The following is a 20,013-nucleotide window of genomic DNA, read 5'->3' as shown; positions in this document are numbered from 1 at the left end:
CTGTGAGGTGGATGGATTATCTGGGCAAAGCAGAAGTGCTCACTAACACAGATTTAGAGAGAAATAGGCCTTTTGTGTTCATAGAAAAAGTCTTAGATCTTTGAGTTCAGCTCATGAAAAATGGGAGCAAAAACAAAAGTGTTGCGTTTATATTTTTGTTCAGTGTACAAATCACGACAGAATCAGTGTGATGTTCGGGAAGTCTTAACAGGCTGTGCTGCAGTAAAAGCTCAAAGTATTATCAGCTACATGGACAGCTACCTCACCCACAACATCTTAGTGTGGTACAGGAGCAGCTCTCAGGCTGACAAGAGGGTTCTGGAAAGGGTCAGGAAGTCAGCACAGAGCATCATAGGATGTACAGCCGTCCTCTCTGTCAGACATCTACAACACCAGATGTCTGCGCAGGGCCAGAAGTATCACCTCCGACGGTTCACACCCAGCCTGTTCTCACTGTTGCCCTCAGGAAAGAGGTACAGATCCATCCAGGCCCGCACATCCAGATTCTTGAACACATTTTACCCAAGTGCAAAACGGTTACTGAACAAAGTGTCCTGAATAAATCCTTGTGCAGGATACTGAAACTATTGTATTATGTTCAGTGTGCAATATATTTATCTCTACCGTTTGTGTGCTTATATTTATCTTTACTCCTTCTGAACAGTTTTATGTGAAGCTGTAATCATTCTTTATTGATCAATGTGCTGATTATTGTGGTTAATCAATGAACTGTCGGGTGTGTTTGAAGGTTTTATCACTTTATGAGGTCCAATGAGCTCAAAGTCCTGCAGTAAAGCTCCTTTGATCAGATCAAACTTTATTGATCTGCAGAGAACAACTTGAGATGTTTCAGCAGAACAAAGACAGAAACAAGTTCACACAGAAACCAGTTTAAATGAAGTGGTTAGAGGTGACATAAAAAACAACATGGCCGCCTGTCATCTGAAGTAACACATCTGTTATTTTGGATTAAATAAAGTGAGATTCACACAAAGGGACAGAGAAGAGTCACGATCAGCTGCTTAGTTCTGCTGACGCTGAGCTGCAGCCGCTCTGACGTCTCCTGGTTGGTTGTAACGGGGCCCCTGATGGGGGCGGGGTCCTCCTCCAGGTGTCTGAAGGTACATCTGATGTTTGCAGACTGACAGCGAGGTGATGATGAGGTGACGGCAGCCTCACATCAGGTGGCCTGATGAAGGTGAATCATCTCTATCTTCTCTGTTTCCTCCACAGCTGAAGCTCAAAGTCTCTGTGACTGGATGTGACTGCAGCAGCTGAACTCTGTCAGTGTTGTTGTAGTGACACAGCTCTGCCAGCAGGGGGCGCTCTGCTATGGATCAGTGTGAGGACACAGAGGAGGGAGCCCCTCCCTCTAAAAGCTCTCTGTGTGGGGAACATGAAGCTCTGAGGTGAGATGAGGATCTCTAACTGTCCATGACTCTCCTCCATGTCACAGCTCAGCACTCACATCACTGCACCATCATCACTCACACTCACTGTCACACCTGCTGCTGAACAGGTGAACAACAGCTCACTGTAACTAATGATGTTTGTTTGTTTGTAACAGGAAGCGAAAGAAGAGACCAGACTCTCCTGGACCCAGCTGTGTGTCCATGAAGAGTGATTGTTCTAAGGGTCACCCTCTTGACTTTAAAGTTGGACATCCTGCTGATGGAAGGTAAGAATTATAAAATAAATATTAATGTAAAATATTATTTTAGATTATTTTATGGCCATGTTGTCTTTATTTGTAGAACAGCTTTAGAGAGACAGGAAATAAGAGAGAGTGGGGATGACATGCAGCAAAGGGCTGAGGTGCAGTTGAACCCTGGGCCGCTGCAGTGAGGACTGTAGCCTCTGCACATGGAGCACACACTCCAGCACCTGAGCTAAACCACCGCCCTGCTCACACTCCTCTGAATTCTTGCTCCAGAGTTTCTTTAGTTTTAAACTTTCCCTAAAGTCTCAGATATGGTAACCAGTTTGTTTTTAACTGTCTTTTGCACGTTAAGAAAGATCTTCTGTTTAGTTTGAAAGTGTGATCGTTTGTCCAAACAGCAGAACTTTGAGTTATTCAGACGAGTTAAGGGAGGAGTTTGAGTTTATCCAGCTTCAGCTCTCTGACGGTCACACCTGCTGCTGAACAGGTGAACAACAGCTCACTGTAACTAATAATGTTTGTTTGTATCAGGATGCAGAAGAAGAGACCAGACTCTCCTGGACCCAGCTGTGTGTCCATGAAGTGTGATTGTTCTAAGGGTGGTCTTATTAACTTTAAAGTTGGACATCCTGCTGATGGAAGGTAAGAATAAAAAATACATTCATTATTTTCTGTCTCTGCTGAGAAAAGACTCGTGTCCTGGTCCAGAGCTTCATAGTGTGTTGTATGACTCATCAGTGTATTGTTTCAGAGGTGACATCACAGGGTTCACCTGTATAACAGTCACCTGTCAACAAATCCAGTGATGAGGCTCAACATGATGAAACCATGTCAGTGTGTTTGAAAGCTCACATCCTGTAATCAGAGCAGCAGCTGACTTTAAACATGGAACTTAATGAGGATGGGTCTGTGACGGTCTCATTACATCACCACTGTTTCCTTGATCAGCGCTGATCAAAACAACGTCACAACAGAATCAGTGACAACAGGAGAAAAGAAAACAGACATCTGAAACACGGTTAAACAATCGAAACATTAAGATGGGGAAGAACAGTATTTTAGTTTCTGACATGATAAATGTTACACCTACAAATATAAACAAACACACACACACACACACACACACACACACACACACACACACACACTTACTTGAGCAGCCCACAGTGGTTCAGTCACAGACCTCTTGAGCAGTTCTGCTTCCCTGGCTGGCCTCCAGAGCAGCCTCATGGCTGGCCTGCAGAACTGTATCCCCCTTCGTCTCTGGCCTCCAGGTTGACAGAACCTGCTCTGCTTACCTTGTTATCATCCTTCCCGACATCTAGAGAGGCTAAGTCTGTTGGTTAACCTCCTATACTGTATGTCCACCTGGAGTCGAGTGCATCAGCTGGGTGTAAAGAAATTGGTCTTTTTTCCTACGACCAACTTCTTGGATCAAATTCACACCAAGTGCACCGAGTCTAACTGACACCAGTCATAGCTGCGCCCAGTCATATGATGCATGTCCACGTGAACTCGAAAAGCAGTGAATGTTGCTAAGCAACACATGTCTCCACTCGGTAACTTCTGCCATCAAATAATTGACAGAAAATATGGAAAACACAAAACTAAAGAAAAGAAAAGAACACTACGCCCTACTGACATAAAATCTGAGCTCAGTCAGCACCTGCAGGGCGGGGACAGCGCCCCCTTTCTGTCCCACACATGCTGCAGCTGAGGGGAGAGCAACAGGACTTGCCTTTCAAATCAAAACCTATTGATGAGCTCACTGTCTGATCACGGATGACTCTCTCTTGTTTTAATGCTCTTTCATTGATCATCCTGTAAACAAGACGTGCTGCCACAGTGTTTTTCTTTCCAGTTATGTGACGTTACCTTTACCGTTTGTTTTACCTGGACTGGACTAAATTTACGTCTGCTGCATCCGAGGAGTGAAAGAAAAGAAAGAAAGAAAAACACGGGTGAAGCACAAACAGGGCATCTAGTCTAACTGCTGCACAGGGCGTAATTTAAAGTCCATCGTAACTTTCTGCTCAAAGTTGGACGTAACCTTACACCCAGGCGTACGCCCAGCTGGTGCACTCGGCTCCTGAAGGCCTCTGCCCTGCCCCCAGGCAGTCCGACTGAGGACTCCCGCTCTATCCTTGTCCATCCGCCTGTCTGTTCATTACTAGGATCCTCAGCTTTATTTCTCAGTTCTAAGACCACTTGGCCCTGAATCCCTCCATCAGACCCCCTCCAACTTACCTTACTGGTCTCTGACGAGCCTGCTGGGATGTCTGGATCCATCCCTTGAGCGGTCAGTTTCTGTACTCCCAACTCTGACAATTCTTGGTTGCCTCCATTCTGTCCCTCTGCATCACTGGCAAATCATGTCGTGGCAGTTTTGTAATACAACCAATGGTGAACAAAATCAGTGGTTTGTTCTCGCGCCATCTTTTCGTCTCTCAAAATTGGACACCCACTTCCATCGACCCAGCGCTCTGGATCAGACCTCATAGCTCCTCCCTCTGATCCGTCACCATCTTCATCTTTTATCAGCCTCCAATGTGATGTCCATCTCTGCCTCCGACACAGCTCTAACATCTTCTGTCATTAGACCCCCCTTCTGTTGTGGAAGTCCTCAGTCTGTTCTGCTTAGGGTACAATCAGCTCAGACATGATCTTCAAGGATTCAGGCCTTGGTAATGTTGGTGTAATGGTGCTTTTAGACAACCTACATATATGCCCTGTCATTATGTTGTCATGTAAGAACACCTTCAGTCAGCTGTGTCATTAATGGTCCTTAAACTTGATGTTTTCTCCACAGAGTTCAGCAGAGCTCAGAGGTTCCCAGTGATCAGTCAGCCCAGCAGCATCAAACAGACCTGGACTCCACATTCATGGTGTGTACAACACACTGTTTACTATGAACTACATTAACTACAGGTGAAATGCTAAACCATCGACTGATGGATCACATGTTGTGTTCTACCAGTTTATATTCATGTTCAGTGTCTGATTCTGTTCCAGCTGCTGGAGGAGAACATCGTCACATTTGTGAAGAACGAGCTGAAGAGAGTCCAGAGGGTTCTGAGTTCAGATTACCCAGCATGCTTAGAGAGTCAGAGGGAGGATGAGGAGGCGTTGGATGCTGAGGATGAGGAGCAGAGGAGCAGCAGAGATGCTTTTCTGAAGATCACTCTGCACTTCCTGAGGAGAATAAATCAGGAGGAGCTGGCTGACTGTCTCCGGAGCAGTAAGAGGATTTGATCAGATTTAACATGATGGAAAGAAGAAGTGAAAGTTTACATTTCTAAACTTTGAAGTAAATATGGTGCACACATCTATATCGGATCAGATCCTGTTTGTCATCCACTAATGAGCTTAATAAAACTGATGGGGGAGGAAAAGCTCTAAAGCCACTTCAATGTTGAGACTTTCTGCAGGACCCACTCTTTGATATCATTTGTTTCTTGTTTTTTCAGGATCTGTTGCTCCAGTGTGCCGACATAAACTCAAGTCTAACCTGAAGCTGAAGTTCCAGTGTGTGTTTGAGGGGATCGCTAAAGCAGGAAACCCAACCCTTCTGAATCAGATCTACACAGAGCTCTACATCACAGAGGGAGGGACTGGAGAGGTCAATGACGAACATGAGGTCAGACAGATCGAATCAGCATCCAGGAAACCACACAGACCAGAAACAACCATAAGACAAGAAGACATCTTTAAAGCCTCACCTGGAAGAGATGGACCAATCAGAACAGTGATGACAAAGGGAGTGGCTGGCATTGGGAAAACAGTCTTAACACAGAAGTTCACTCTGGACTGGGCTGAAGGCAAAGCCAACCAGGACATACAGTTCATGTTTCCCTTCACCTTCAGAGAGCTGAATGTGCTGAAAGAGAAGAAGTTCAGCTTGGTGGAACTTGTTCATCACTTCTTCACTGAAACCAAAGAAGCAGGAATCTGCAGGTTTGAAGAGTTCCCGGTTGTGTTCATCTTTGACGGTCTAGATGAGTGTCGACTTCCTCTTGACTTCCACAACAATGAGATCCTGACTGATGTCACAGAGTCCAGCTCAGTGGATGTGCTGCTGACAAACCTCATCAGGGGGAAACTGCTTCCCTCTGCTCGCCTCTGGATAACCACACGACCTGCAGCAGCCAATCAGATCCCTCCTTATTGTGTTGACATGGTGACAGAGGTCAGAGGGTTCACTGACCCTCAGAAGGAGGAGTACTTCAGGAAGAGATTCAGAGATGAGGAGCAGGCCAACAGAATCATCTCCCACATCAAGACATCCCGAAGCCTCCACATCATGTGCCACATCCCAGTCTTCTGCTGGATCACTGCTACAGTTCTGGAGGATGTGCTGAAGACCAGAGAGGGAGGAGAGCTGCCCAAGACTCTGACTGAGATGTACATCCACTTCCTGGTGGTTCAGTCCAAACTGAAGAATGTGAAGTATGGTGGAGGAGCTGAGACTGATCAACACTGGAATAAAAAGAGCAGGAAGATGATCGAGTCTCTGGGAAAACTGGCTTTTGAGCAGCTGCAGAAAGGAAACCTGATCTTCTATGAATCAGACCTGACAGAGTGTGGCATCGATATCAGAGCAGCCTCAGTGTACTCAGGAGTGTTCACACAGATCTTTAAAGAGGAGAGAGGACTGTACCAGGACACGGTTTTCTGCTTCATCCATCTGAGTGTTCAGGAGTTTCTGGCTGCTCTTCATGTCCATCTGACGTTCATCAAGTCTGGTGTCAATCTGATGTCAGAAGAACAAACAACTTCCCCGATCTCTAAAATATTTAGAGACAAACGTAAACTGAAACTTCTCCATCAGAGTGCTGTGGACCAGGCCTTACAGAGTCCAAATGGACACCTGGACTTGTTCCTCCGCTTCCTCCTCGGTCTTTCACTAGAGACCAATCAGAGTCTCCTCAGAGGTCTGCTGACACAGACAGGAAGTAGTTCACAAACCCAAATTAAAACAGTCGAGTACATCAAGACAAAGATCAGTGAGAATCTGTCTGCAGAGAAAAGCATCAATCTGTTCCACTGTCTGAATGAACTGAATGATAGTTCTCTAGTGGAGCAGATCCAACAGTCCCTGAGATCAGGACGTCTCTCCACAGATGAACTGTCTCCTGCTCAGTGGTCAGCTCTGGTCTTCATCTTACTGTCATCAGAGAAAGATCTGGACGTGTTTGACCTGAAGAAGTACTCTGCTTCAGAGGAGGCTCTTCTGAGGCTGCTGCCAGTGGTCAAAGCCTCCAAAAAAGCTCTGTACGTGCACACATCATTCTCCATGTTAAATGTAGTTTAACTTTATTCAGAAAAAACAAATATTGTTTGTGATTGTTTCCTTTTATGTGCTGTTGATTCCTCTTTAGACTGAGTGGCTGTAATCTGTCAGAGAGAAGCTGTGAAGCTCTGTCCTCAGTCCTCAGCTCCCAGTCCTCTAGTCTTAGAGAGATGGACCTGAGCAACAACAGCCTGCAGGATTCAGGAGTGAAGCTGCTGTCTGCTGGACTACAGAGTCCACACTGCCAACTGGAAACGCTCAGGTTAGTGTGCAGCTGTGTGAAAATGATGGTCTGAGGTCATATCTTCTTTATAAATCAATAATTAAATTGACTTTTTATGAATCACTTCAGTTTAAATTGTTGCTCATTGCCATATTAAAGCAGTAAAGCTCTGTTCTCAGCTCTCAGTCCTCTAGACTGAGGGAGCTGAAACTGAATAACACAAGTTAAACTTTGAGGGTTTTTTAGTCCTTTTTAATGACCCTGTAATTAAAATGGCTGTAATAGCATACTGAAGGGGTCAGCTGACAAAGGAGCTTGTCACCAGTATTGTGTTTATGTTCATGGCTCAGTAACATGACTTGGATATATAAACGCTGGTCTAAGACAGTCTGAGTTATATTCATCTGGACTCCATCATGAGTGGTCCAAAGAGAAGAATCCCCACGTCTACTATAATGAAGAATAGATGATGGTTGGAACATTTATAAACTAATAAATTAAGAGCCTTTCCTTCAAACTCAACAGTCCAGTACAGCAGCTGCATCACTGCTGATGACAAACAAACTGTGTGCTGATCTCTTGCTCCATCTTACCTTCACTCGTTACCAAAACAACAAATACCTTAAAACAGTTTCAGGTGAGGCAGTGAGTCGCTCCCAACCTTAAAGGACCAATACACCATTTTGTGGTTGAGCACTTTGCCCTCAGACCTGTAGGTGCTGACCCTCTTTCTCACAGCTTCATACTCTGAAAACTGACCCAATGTTCTCTGGAGGTCACAGAGAAACTGAGCCATCAGAACATTATCCACAGCAGAGGCCTTCATGACGGACCCTCTCCACCCATGCTTTCTCTTCATGTCCTGTTCATGAGAGTCATAAAAATATTCTGTTGACTGCAGGGGATTAAGCGACTTGCTGAGTGACAAGAAGAGTAGAGGTGAAACAGTTGAAACTAAAGTTCTCAGTTCACTGGTATTTCTGTGGCGGCTGTGGCTCAGTGGTAGAGTGGGTCGCCTCTTCAGCTGAAGGTCAGGGGTTCGATCCCTGACTGCTGCAGACACATGTCTAAGTGTCCTTGGGCAAGACACTGAACCCCAAATTGAATGTGCATCGATCCTCATTGGAGACTGGCCTTTGCCATCAGTGTGTGAATGTGAAAGGGTGAATGTGACATGTAGTGTAAAAGCAGCTTTGAGTGGTCTTTTTTTCTGCTTTTATTTTGAAAGGTTCAGACTTTTAGTTTCAGTTAAGATGTTTAACTTTCCCATTTGTTGTCAGTCAAACAGTTAGCATTTAGCGATCAGCATTTAGCTTTCAGTAACCAGGTGAAAAACCTTTGAAATAGAAACAGGGAAAAAATATATGTACACATGCGCTTATAAATACAGACAGAAACACTCCGCTTCAACCACTGCAAAATACACATTAAGCATCAGTGCTATTCAATTAATACAGAACATTTCTCAATTTAGAAGCAACTAAAGTTCATGCCCACTGCAGCTTTTTAAATCTGGAAGCCTTTAGCGTTATTTATAGTACATGTAACTATCTGTATTAATCCTGTATTATCCTCTTCATCCGCCCCTTTGTGACTAAAGGTGAGCCCAAAGTCAACAATCAATCAATTAACAGTCCATCATCACCTGCAAACTTATAATTAGTTAATTAATGACTTTAGGCTCCTGATCTCAGGGTTGCTACGAGGTTCTTGGTCATGGTGTACAGTGACTTTACCATTTCATACACACACATCACATGGATCAAGGTCTTTATGAATGAATGGTTTATTTAACTACTTCTAAACAGAATATTAATGAACAAATAAACAGGGACAATGAATACAACGACGAACAATAAGTGAATGACAACGGACCACACTGTAGAAAGCATCTGTGACTGGTTTCTTTGATGTTTTAGAATTAAATGGGATTTAATTACTAATGCATCGTTCAGCAGTTGAGAGTTTAAAAGGCACCAAGGAAGATTTTGAAGCAATTCAAAAGTAATTCTAATTTTAAAAGATTTTAGGTTTAATGTTAATGAATCCTAGTTAATTTAGCATCAAGCATCAACACATGGGAGATGTAATTGTATCACCTGATGATCCTCTGATGGGTGTGGCAGCAGGCTCTCTTTTGGCGCTCGGGCCTTTTCAGGACGGCTTTTGTCCCTCGTGGCCGATTCGGCTTGAATCGGGTTTCTCCATCTCTCTCTCTCTCCGGCTCAGCAGGAAGCTGAATCATCTTCATCTTCACCCCCTTCCTCTCTCTTTTTGCCAGACGTCGTTCGGGAGTGTCTTTTGTGCAAAGTCTCCTTAAAGGTTGCTGGATTCGGCTTCTTCAACACGCTCAGTGCAGCACGGGATCAGCAGGGTGATACTGGTGGCGTTCTGCGGCCCAGTACACAATAAGGCCGTTCTTGACGGCTCAGGACTTCAGGAGAGGTTCAGGCCATGTGGCCTTCTTCTTACAGACTCTGCATGTGTCTGTTCCAGTGCTCAGAATACCTTGTAAAAAGATGCAGAATTAACTTCAAGGCGATTCACGCTACAACATCATTTCATTATGCCACCTATATTCCATCTAAACTAAACAAGTAAAATCAGCCTATCTTGATTGTGCTATTTGAATATTACATAGATTTGTGGGTTTAACGCCACATGAATATGTTATTTCAATTGAGTTCCCTTTAATTGAATTGAAACGTTTGTCTTTAGTTACTCTTATAAAAGTTCATTAAGTTTGGCAGTTTAGTACAACAGAATCTACCCTTGTTGTATGAACAAGTTCAGGTTTTGTCTGTTTTACTAATGTCAATCTTATTGTTTCAATTAGTGTTGTTTTAGTTGATAGTGCAAGCAAGCGTTCGTTTAAATCAAATGACCAAAGGTCCATTTAGCAACATACATGAGAACAACAAACTTAACAATTTCAATATTCTATTTAACATTTAGCATTTGACATGTTCGTCTCAGCTTCCTCTAATTTAACCATCTAATACCATTCATCCCTTCAGTTACATTAGCACCGACCCACAGGCCTGTCTACTTATATGCCACGTGCAAACCAACAGTCCTGATTGTAACCACGCTGTTCTGAAGGATGACTGACCCAAATGCCAATGCTGACCAACTGAGAGGGAAAAAGGAGAGCAGAGTGTAACAGGCACATTTAGAACCATTCAGCTCAGTGCAATGTATGCAGTGTAACCCTAACCGTAGTGGCGTTAACACAGTTTTCAAGTAGTGCTCCAAAATGTGAGCAATTCTGTGATTTAAGGTTTGACACTGTATGTGCAGCAAGATTTTACTTTAAATCAGAAATGCAAGTAGAATACATTTCCCCAAATAATAATTGTGACTGATCAATAAACAGCCTTAAAATATCTTTGTGCCTTTTGGCAAACTTCTTAAAAAACAATTAGAGGAACACAGCGATAGACTTTGGAACCTACAAAATATTTTTGGCAAATCACTATTTTTCAACAATGCTGTTCAAAACCGTTTTAAGGAAATCTACAAATGTGCTTTGCAAAAAATAAATCACAAGTAGTAATATCAAACAATGCTGTGTGTCTGCTCCACCTGAACACAGAGGTGGAAGACTTAACCATAGAGACAACAATCTAAGTTGATCCATTTAACAGGAAAAAATGAAGCAGTCCTTTTGGACATGTTCATGACTTCTAACTTTGAATGTTCAAGTGTGTTTGAAAGTTGCATTGCAGGGATTGGACAAGGACTTGTTCACTCCTGAAGCTTGTTTTTCAAGAACTGTGCCTTTGACGACAACCTGTACCCATCCAGATTTAGAAGAATGCACAACTTTGAAAGTGCATTTGAGCTCTGGTACCCACCAGCTTAGGTTCAAACAGTACATCAGTCCAAATAACAGAGCACAAGCAACCACAATGCTCTCCAAACCACTGAAGACCTCCACACCTTCAATCAGGACACCAACTCCCTCTGGTACATCTCCAGGCTCCGCACCCTCCTTCTGTATGACATACACTCCCATCACAGTTTGCTCCATGAAGTTTTGGCCTCTGTGTCTGTATCCTGTGGAGTAAAATAAGACAAATGCATTTTCTGAGTCTAGATAAAGAGTGGCAAGAGACTGGAGGAAAGACCATATTAAATGTGCTGACTGCAATGTGGGGATCTGGAAAAGATCACATTAATAAGGTCAATAGTCATTATTGCAGTCCATGGAAATGTAGTACGTGACAGACAATCAAAAATATAGCAGCTGCTTTGATGCAAATTTCTTAATAATTTTCTTCACAACACTTTGAAAAACCTCTGTACAAAACGGTTCATAATGACAGTGTTTTAAGACATCGAAACGCTGATGTGTTTAGCAGATGCCAAATTAGGTGAAGGACAAAAATGACACTTTAACTGTTCAGGATTTTAAAATGTATGTTTTGCCTTCTAATATCATTTTCATCACCCTTATTTTCAGCTGCGAGTTTAACATATCAAGTGAATAAATATGTATATGTGACCTCGTCACACCTATTGTATTTAAGTAACTCAGCATGTGATCCCTCACAAGTTTCTCATGGTCTTCGTTCAGGTAGATGCACAAGGATGCATGCTCGTCTTGTATGTATTGTGTCATCCTGACAAAAGACAGTCTTCATAACAAACTGCAAGTTCTAAGTGTTGAGTATGGTTATTGTGTGGTAGGACAATACTTTGGTCTCTCAACATCGATACACAATCTCAACCAAATCAGACACAAACTGAGGCAACCACACACACACAAGGTGGTTTTTCATTAGGACCAAAAAGTTCACTGTAATTTTACCAATTAATTCCCCATCTCTGACCGAAGCAAGAGTGAACAGTATGATCGCCTGATGAAGTCTGTAGGGATGTAGTATGTAGGGACAGTCCGAAAATATAATACCAGAGTGCTGAGATATTGCACTCACAAGAATGGGACACAACCTGAAAACATAATGCCTCTGGCCGCTGCTGTCACCAATGCAGAGGCAGAAAAGCCAGAGTCACTGTACAAGAGTGTTCTGGACTTTGCTGATAACAATTGTTGCTAATAATTTGATCATTTTAGATTTTATGGAATTGTGAGGGCTAGAATATATTTGAGTCTACAGTTTTGCATTGAAATGTGGTCACTAAAAAAAGCTGTAGTAAAAGAACAGGAAGGTGACGACAGATGAATCTTAATAAAAGAAAATAAAATAAAAACTACTTTTAAAAACCTTCATGGCCATTTAAGTTTAGATTTGAGTTTACCAGTTGCATTTAAATGCACCATGAAATCTCGCACGCTTTGATGTTGTGATGGAGATTTCAGAGTTTAAAAGGTGCACCTGAATGCACCAGAATTCCTTTTTTATAGTCTATGATCGTTGCTACAATCAAAGTGTTTAAGCTGACAGACCACAGCTCGCAGGTGTAGATGTGACTGCAGCTCAGAGGAGCCTGTTTAAGTGCAGTGGAGTTAGTGAGCCTGTTGAGTCCGTTTGCCCATTTTGGAACAAACCTTGGAGATGGCCACCATGAGATGTCTGATTCTTCTTCCAGCCACCCCACCTTTGCGTCGAAAAAACTCCATCATGCGTGATGAGTACCGGACCAGCTCAGCAAAGAATGCAGACAGCAGAGGTGCAGTTGATATGCACATGAACTTATCAATCTGAAAAACATAAACAATGCACTTTTCACTCATCCTATTAGAGCATCACAAGAATACATAATACAGGACGGATGTACAATGAATTACTAACCATTTGATCACTACATCTGCACGACCAATGAAGAGAGAATAACTACATATCAAATTACCCATATCCTCGTTTTTGGTCAACACTATTGCATTTGATTTGTCATTATTTAACAGTTCTTGTGTGTGCACAGTCTGGGGCATACAAACACACCTAATATATTTAGGACATGTTCCTCTTTCAAAGTGAACAGAGCTGGCTATCTGAAAACTAAGTGACCCATGAAGACCAAATACTCCACTAATGTGCAAATGTGATGTTACAGACAGAGGAAAATAACTTGCTATAGACACAACAAATGTATCTTGCTTCTTTGTAATTATTTCCCCAGAAAAATACAGTGCACTTCAACCTACAATAAATTAGTGAGGCCAGTTTGCTTGATAAGAGCAAACGTTTGCATCACATCTTTCATGGCATCATATCCTCCAATACTTTCCTTTAGCCAATATGTGCATACTGCACATGGAGAGTGTTGCGTCTCTGTGACAAAAAGGTTTAGACAGGATTTACTCGGCCTTTTGTGAAGATCCCCGAGATGCAGCTCCGAACCGCGGCAGGGAGTTAATTTCAGCTGTTCAGCCGAGCTCGCAACGAGCCGTTATAAAACGTCGATAGAAAGATGCATCAAACATGATGAACAGGTTTAATACTTCGGCATAAACGCAACACACGGGTCCGCTGATACGTCTTGTGCTATAACTTGAGCTTTATAAGGACTGACTAAAGAAACTTAACCACCTTAACTTTATTGACTTACCATGGCTACGACTAAATCCTGGAACACCCCCCACACACCGTGTCTCCCCCATGCAGAGTGCTAGCCTGGCTGAGGCTACGACATGGGTACACCGCAACACATTAACCAAAGGGCTAATGCCTTCACTGAAATGAATGCTAATGCTAAATTCATTGACCGTGCTAGTTACAGATGAACTTTTCTGCAGCGCGGTTCAGTGGCAGGCATTTTTACATTTTGAGAGATAATGTACCTGGGTTGTACATAAAGAAAACCTAACTTAGATATAGCAACGTTTAGCTAGCCTTACCTGTGAAAAACACGAATGAGGAAATACGTGTTTGAGCGAGAACACCCAACTGAGAAATGTCTTTATTTATCAATCACCCTGTAGCAATGACAGATTTGTATAAATATATTTAAATGACTTACCCTTATTATCGAGGATGCCCAACGATAATGTGAAAGAGCAGGGGCAGGTGATCGGTCAGTCCACATCCATGACACATCCGAATCCCGCTTCAACAAACTTTTTCAGCTTCCGGTGGGCGTGGAGCATGCGCAAAAGCTAACCCTGGTCAGAGTTATTGATTTGATTGACCTCATTCTCATTGGATTGACATTAAAGAAATTAATTAATCCACATTTCTTATTTGTCATTCCCAACGAATACGAACCGATCATTTAATGTACATAAACACAACAAACTCATTTTATATGAACATATATCTAGTTTACTAATCAAACAAATGCCCTCGTTGTTTTTTTGAGTGTGTGCTTCTGCATGATAACGATTAACAACATTGAATATATTTAATTCCACATTCAGTAGATTTTAAACAAACAGACACAATAAGGAGACCTCATCTGACACAGAGACTCTGTGAGTGACACGCAGCTAGTGCGAGCTCAAGCCGGCACCGCAGCAGCAGCACGCACTCCAGCAGACCGTCTCTGAAGTTGTAAAAGTTCAGCGTCTTACCGGCTGCCTCTTCGTAGATTATCGGTCCTGCACTGTGGATCAACTTTCCCTGAACGCTGCCTTTGTTAACGTGCTCTTTGTTGATTCCTGCTGTGCTGCTCCTGTGATGCTGTGTGTGTCTTTTAATTGCTCCAGGTGCGCTCGATCAGGGCCGGTCGATTCCTTCCAGTTTGTTTCGGCTGTAGCTCGTTTAACAGCTGATCAGGCCCACTACGTTACCATTCATTTACTGATTAGTTATTTTCCTCTACATGCCATGTTTAGTTTTATTTACATATAAATATATATATTTATACAGAGCTATTTTTATATCTGTATCCACATTTATTATTTATATTTTATTGAGGCCACAAACTGCAGTTTGACAGTTCTGCTGCATATTGGACCTAATAGTCATCACTTTATCAACACAGAAGGAAAGGAAGGTATTGCAGTCATCAGCAGTAAAACATGGTGATGTGGAGGGCGGTGGTGAAACAAAGATTTAAATAGTGTCATGAAATCTTAGGATTTATTTTTGATGAAGAAATCAGGTTAGCAAAATAATCCGTCCAGGCTTCCTGTCCTGCTCCTTTAAAAGAACGCCAGAGATCTTTAAGATGTAGGTGATGCACTTCCACAGACGTTCAGACCTGTGACAGTGAGGTCTCAGGCAGCAGATAGCCTCTGTTATCCACTGACAGCAGGTAGCCCGTGTCCTCACCTTTAAAGGTGTCTCTTTGTCCAGTAACGTGGAGCAATGATCATTAAAAGACGGCATTAAAAAGTCAACATGTGAGGATGTATATTAAAATCACAGCAGAGGTGTGCTGACAACTGGTCGCTGTATTTGCTGTAATGATGCCGGCATGCAGTGTTCTATTAGGACAGGAAAGGTCATCAATTACACAGAGATCAAAGGAAATACATCAATGATCACTGATCAGTAGGTCTTCACAACGGATATCATCAATATCTATTCCAGAGAACAAAGTGTGACCCCTCCTGTGAGCGGGACTTTAAACATGTGGCTTGAAGTTCAAAGATTCAGTGATATTAAGAAATTCAGTGGCTCCACAGTTTGTGACATCATCAATGTGCAGGTTAAACCAGCAACTAAAAGTGCTCTGTCCAGCTTCATGAGAGAAGTCAGAAAGTGAACTCAGGAACAAACTGAGCAGCTGGACCAGGAGGTCGATCAATGAAAACACCACAGTGAGACCTCCACCGCGGCCTGAGAGACGTGGAGTCCCAATAACTGAACAGTCCATGAGGCACAGTTCATTTAAAGGAACACATTGTTTATGTCAGGTTTCAGTGTAGAAGAGAAGAGACAGACTGTCCCTTAAAATAAGTCATTTAATATGTGAGCCTTGTTACCCACAGATCTGCATTAATCAGACACATTTTAATAGAGGAACGGGGCCTGCGGGGGGGCATGCAGGCTAAAGGATCACTCAGCCACCAGGGTGATGCTGACGATGACGAGGGCGTGTGTGTGTGTGTGTGTGTGTGTGTGTCTGTGTGTGTGTTTGTGTGTAGTCTCTCAGGCTGTCTGATCACACAGGAAGGCTGTGCTTCTCTGGCCTCGGCTCTAAGCTCCTCCCACCTGAGAGAGCTGGACCTGAGCTACAATCATCCAGGAGAACCAGGAGAGAAGCTGCTGTCTGCTGGACTGGAGGATCCACACTGCAGACTGGAGACACTGAGGTACAGACAGACAGACAGACAGACAGACAGACAGAGAGAGAGAGAGAGACAGACAGACAGACAGACAGACAGACAGACAGGAACACAGAAAAAAAACAGCTAGAGGAAGACAGAAAAAAGAAAAACATAGAGAGACACCTACAGACAGAGAGAAACAGACACACAAATAGAGACAGGCAGGAAGGTAGACAGACATGTTTTGTCCCTCAGCTTGTTTTACATCTGTACAAATGATTTGGATCTGAAATGAAGAAATCTAATGTAGGTGTACATTTGAATAATTTAATTGTGGGTGTTTTGTTGTCTGCAAACGATGTTGCTCTACTGGCTGAATCAGAAGCGGTCTCTCTGTCTCTAACTGGTGACCTTGCTGTCTGATGGAGGATGTGAGTAAAGCTGTATGAAGTAGATTCTGATCTGGTTTCTTCCTCCAGGTTGGACCATGGTGGACGGCACAGACTGAAACCTGGTCTGAGGAAGTGTGAGTGTGTTTGAACTTTGCTTCATGAGAACACAGCTGCTCATGTTGGGCTCCAGTGTTTGTAATTGTCTGACTGAAGATGAATTTCAATCAGGATTAACTTTCTGTTTTTGTCGGTGTGGCTGTAAAGATGTACGAAGTGAACAAAGTGAACAGCAGGATCCGATCAAAAGAATCAATACATTTGATTATCAGTGCAGAGAACATTCACTGTGTTTCTTCCAGCTCTGATCTTTCTGCTTCATGTGACCTCTGACCTTATAACAGTTTGAGACAGCAGATGGTTCACAGCTTCTTTGTGCTGCACTTTTATTACTGACACTTGATTGTGCTCTTATCCTGGGCTCCACACATCCTGACTGCCATGTTCACTAACTGTTCATTTCATTACAGCTGCAGTGTTGAGTTTCAGTGCTGCCAAATATTCACAGTTAAACATGAAATCTAAGTTTGACTGACTTTCAGAAACTGTCAGTAAAGTTGTTTTTGAATGAACAGATGATAACCTGCAGCTGTGTTGTGTCTCCTTCTCTCCATCAGACGCCTGTGAGCTGGAAGTGGACACAAACACAGTGAGCAGAGACCTCAAACTGTCTGACAACAACAGGACGGTGACAGATGTGAGGGAGGATCAGTCATATCCTGAGCATCCAGACAGATTTGACAACTGGTCTCAGCTGCTGTGTAGGACTGGTCTGACTGGTCGCTGTTACTGGGAGGTCGAGTGGAGAGGAATTGTTTATGTATCAGTGAGTTACAGAGGAATCAGGAGGAGAGGAGACAGAGATAAATGTGTGTTTGGATGGAATGATCAGTCCTGGAGTCTGAGGTGCTCTGATGAAGGTTACTATGTCTGTCACAATAACATAAACACAAACACCTCCTCCTCCTCCTCCTCCTCCTCCTCCTCCTCCTCTGGTAGAGCAGCAGTGTATGTGGACTGTCCTGCTGGCACTCTGTCCTTCTACAGAGTCTCCTCTGACACACTGATCCACCTCCATACCTTCAGCACCTCCTTCACTGAACCTCTGTATCCTGGGTTCTGGTTCAGATCAGTCGGTTCCTCGTTGTCTCTGTAGGTGAGAGAAACTCTGCTGACTGAACATCACTGACTCTGTTCACTGACTCAAACTCTTTAATGAGTCTGATTTCATCACTTTGATTTGATTAAAAACTCAAAGATATTTACTTGTAAAAAAGAACTCATGATTTTGATTCATTTGTGTTTCTGTTATATTTTGAACGATGTCGTCGTTTATTTGAATAAAATCTTGACCTTTGATCCTGAAGGAAATCATTTCATCTCGTCTGTCGTCACTTTGAACACGTGTGATGTTTGTCTTGTAACAGGTGACCCTTTGTGTGAGACCACATGGACACAAATGTTGGAACACTTTCATGAAGCTCACATTCACCACATGAACACAGCGGCCATTTTCTCCTGACGTTAAGTTCAGGGTGAGAAGCTCAGATACTGTTAGCATGTTGTGCTGCTGCGTTCAGGTGCTCATTTGTATAAAGGTAGTGAAGGTGACAGTCTTTGTCATTTCACTGCTTCATTGATCAGCAACTGAAAAGACAACAGACAGTGAAAATCCAAAGAAGCATCAGGACATATATCAAGGTAAAACTGATAGTTAACCCTTTATTATCATTATTATTGTTATTACGCCCTTGTCTCTCTTTTCCTGATCTTACCTTATCATGTTGCTTCACCTCTCGAGCTGATTAAACAAAACATACATTATATGTACGTCAAAACACTTGTTACCCTCCCCTCCATGCAAAGATCAAGTTTGACTTTTTCCACCTGGACTTGAATGCATCCCTCCGCTCCTCTCAGAGTAACTTGTATATACGTGAAATACGTGTTGTTGAAGTGTTAAAATTCAGGTATTTTTGAACTGGTTGACTGGTTGAGTGAGTGGTCGAGAAAGTAAGAGAGAGAGAGAGAGAGCGGCAGAGTGACGGTACATGCGAGCGGAGCAGAGAGAAAGGTTGGGAGTGAAGGTGTCAATCAGCTGTAGCCTTATATTAAACATCGGGGCTGCATTCAAAACGTTTGAGGCTCAAGCCAGCGCCCCCCAGAACGTGGCCACCGCCTATATCACCTGTGCCCTGAGCCGGCCCTGAATATAGGTCTACCCATCAACCTGCAGCAATGATTCAAAAGTAGCTCTATTCTGAGGGAAATCCACAAACCTGGCAACCCTGCACAGACTGGAGCGCTTCTTTGGCCAACACACAGATTGGTATTTTCTCAGTATTGGGGGGAACACAACCCCCCAAAGAAGGGGTGGTTTCGCCCATGGAAGGATCCTCACCATGGCTGTAGCGCCCTCTGGTGGTAGCAGGTATGAGCACTCTTTTGTACACTGCTCTTTGTCAGCACAAAGTCTTCACATCTTCCTCGCTCTTCTCTCCTTCCTCAGCCTCGTGCTCGCTAACCTCTCAGTCATCACTAAATGTGCAACAGTCAATCTGAGGGAAGCTAACGGCTAGCTGAGGCTTCCTCTGATTGGTCCAATCTGCACATGCTCAGTGTGAATGAATGTCACGTGTACATAGAAAGATTTGTATCCTCTGCATTCAGGAAGTCTTCTGCGCTGTGTTTATTCCGCATGTTCACATCCCGATGACGATGAAGATCAGATTTATTTTGCAGCCGCACTGACTGATCACCTGATCCACTTCAAACCAGGTAAGAGGTAGAGTTCATCGTCTCTCTCTCATAAACAACACCCAGTATACAGGGGAACACAGGTGTTCCTTCAGTGCTCAGGTTAAACAGTGAGAACAAATAGCAACAAGAAAAGACATGAAACAAGTTGAGACAGGAAAGTGAAGCAGTCTGAAGCTGAGTAAAGACGTCTCTGCTTTCATTCATGTGAGTAAATGTCACAACTGAACTCGGACTTGAACCCAAATGCACGACTCAGAAACAAAGTTCAAATAAGCAATCTTTTGATCACAAAGTGCAAAATGAAAATCACTCTACAGTGTGACGGCGTCCTGTTAGAGCCTGCTGGTTTTCCTTCTCCTGGTTTTGGTTGCAGGTTACTAATGGGCAGGGTTTCGCTGCCCCTGGGAGCGCCTGGCCAGTCTCCCAGGTGCATTTAAGAGCTGCGCGTCGACCTGCACACGCTCTCCTCTCGCTGCGCTGCTCGTCTCGGTCCTGTGACACGCCAGTGAG

General features: G+C 43.3%; 1 protein-coding gene across 1 annotated transcript; it reads left to right on the top strand.

The window, feature by feature from the left end:
* The first annotated feature begins 249 nt into the window (after window positions 1-249).
* Window positions 250-17,938, top strand: LOC138590777 (NLR family CARD domain-containing protein 3-like). Its single transcript, XM_069661134.1, has 10 exons — window positions 250-473; window positions 1,568-1,678; window positions 2,192-2,302; window positions 4,470-4,545; window positions 4,673-4,898; window positions 5,128-6,931; window positions 7,039-7,212; window positions 16,172-16,339; window positions 16,774-16,820; window positions 17,361-17,938. Exons 1-10 carry the CDS (start codon window positions 250-252, stop codon window positions 17,897-17,899), a joined length of 3,480 nt encoding a protein of 1,159 aa, XP_069517235.1. The 3' UTR covers window positions 17,900-17,938.
* The last annotated feature ends 2,075 nt before the right edge of the window (window positions 17,939-20,013 follow it).

The sequence above is a fragment of the Semicossyphus pulcher genome, unplaced genomic scaffold, assembly GCF_022749685.1.
Source record: "Semicossyphus pulcher isolate SPU_LCO1_2020_fin unplaced genomic scaffold, fSemPul1.0.p SCAF_14, whole genome shotgun sequence".
Lineage (NCBI taxonomy): Eukaryota > Metazoa > Chordata > Actinopteri > Labriformes > Labridae > Semicossyphus > Semicossyphus pulcher.
Note: the sequence above shows the minus strand (reverse complement) of the source record. Positions and strands in the feature narration are given on the sequence as shown.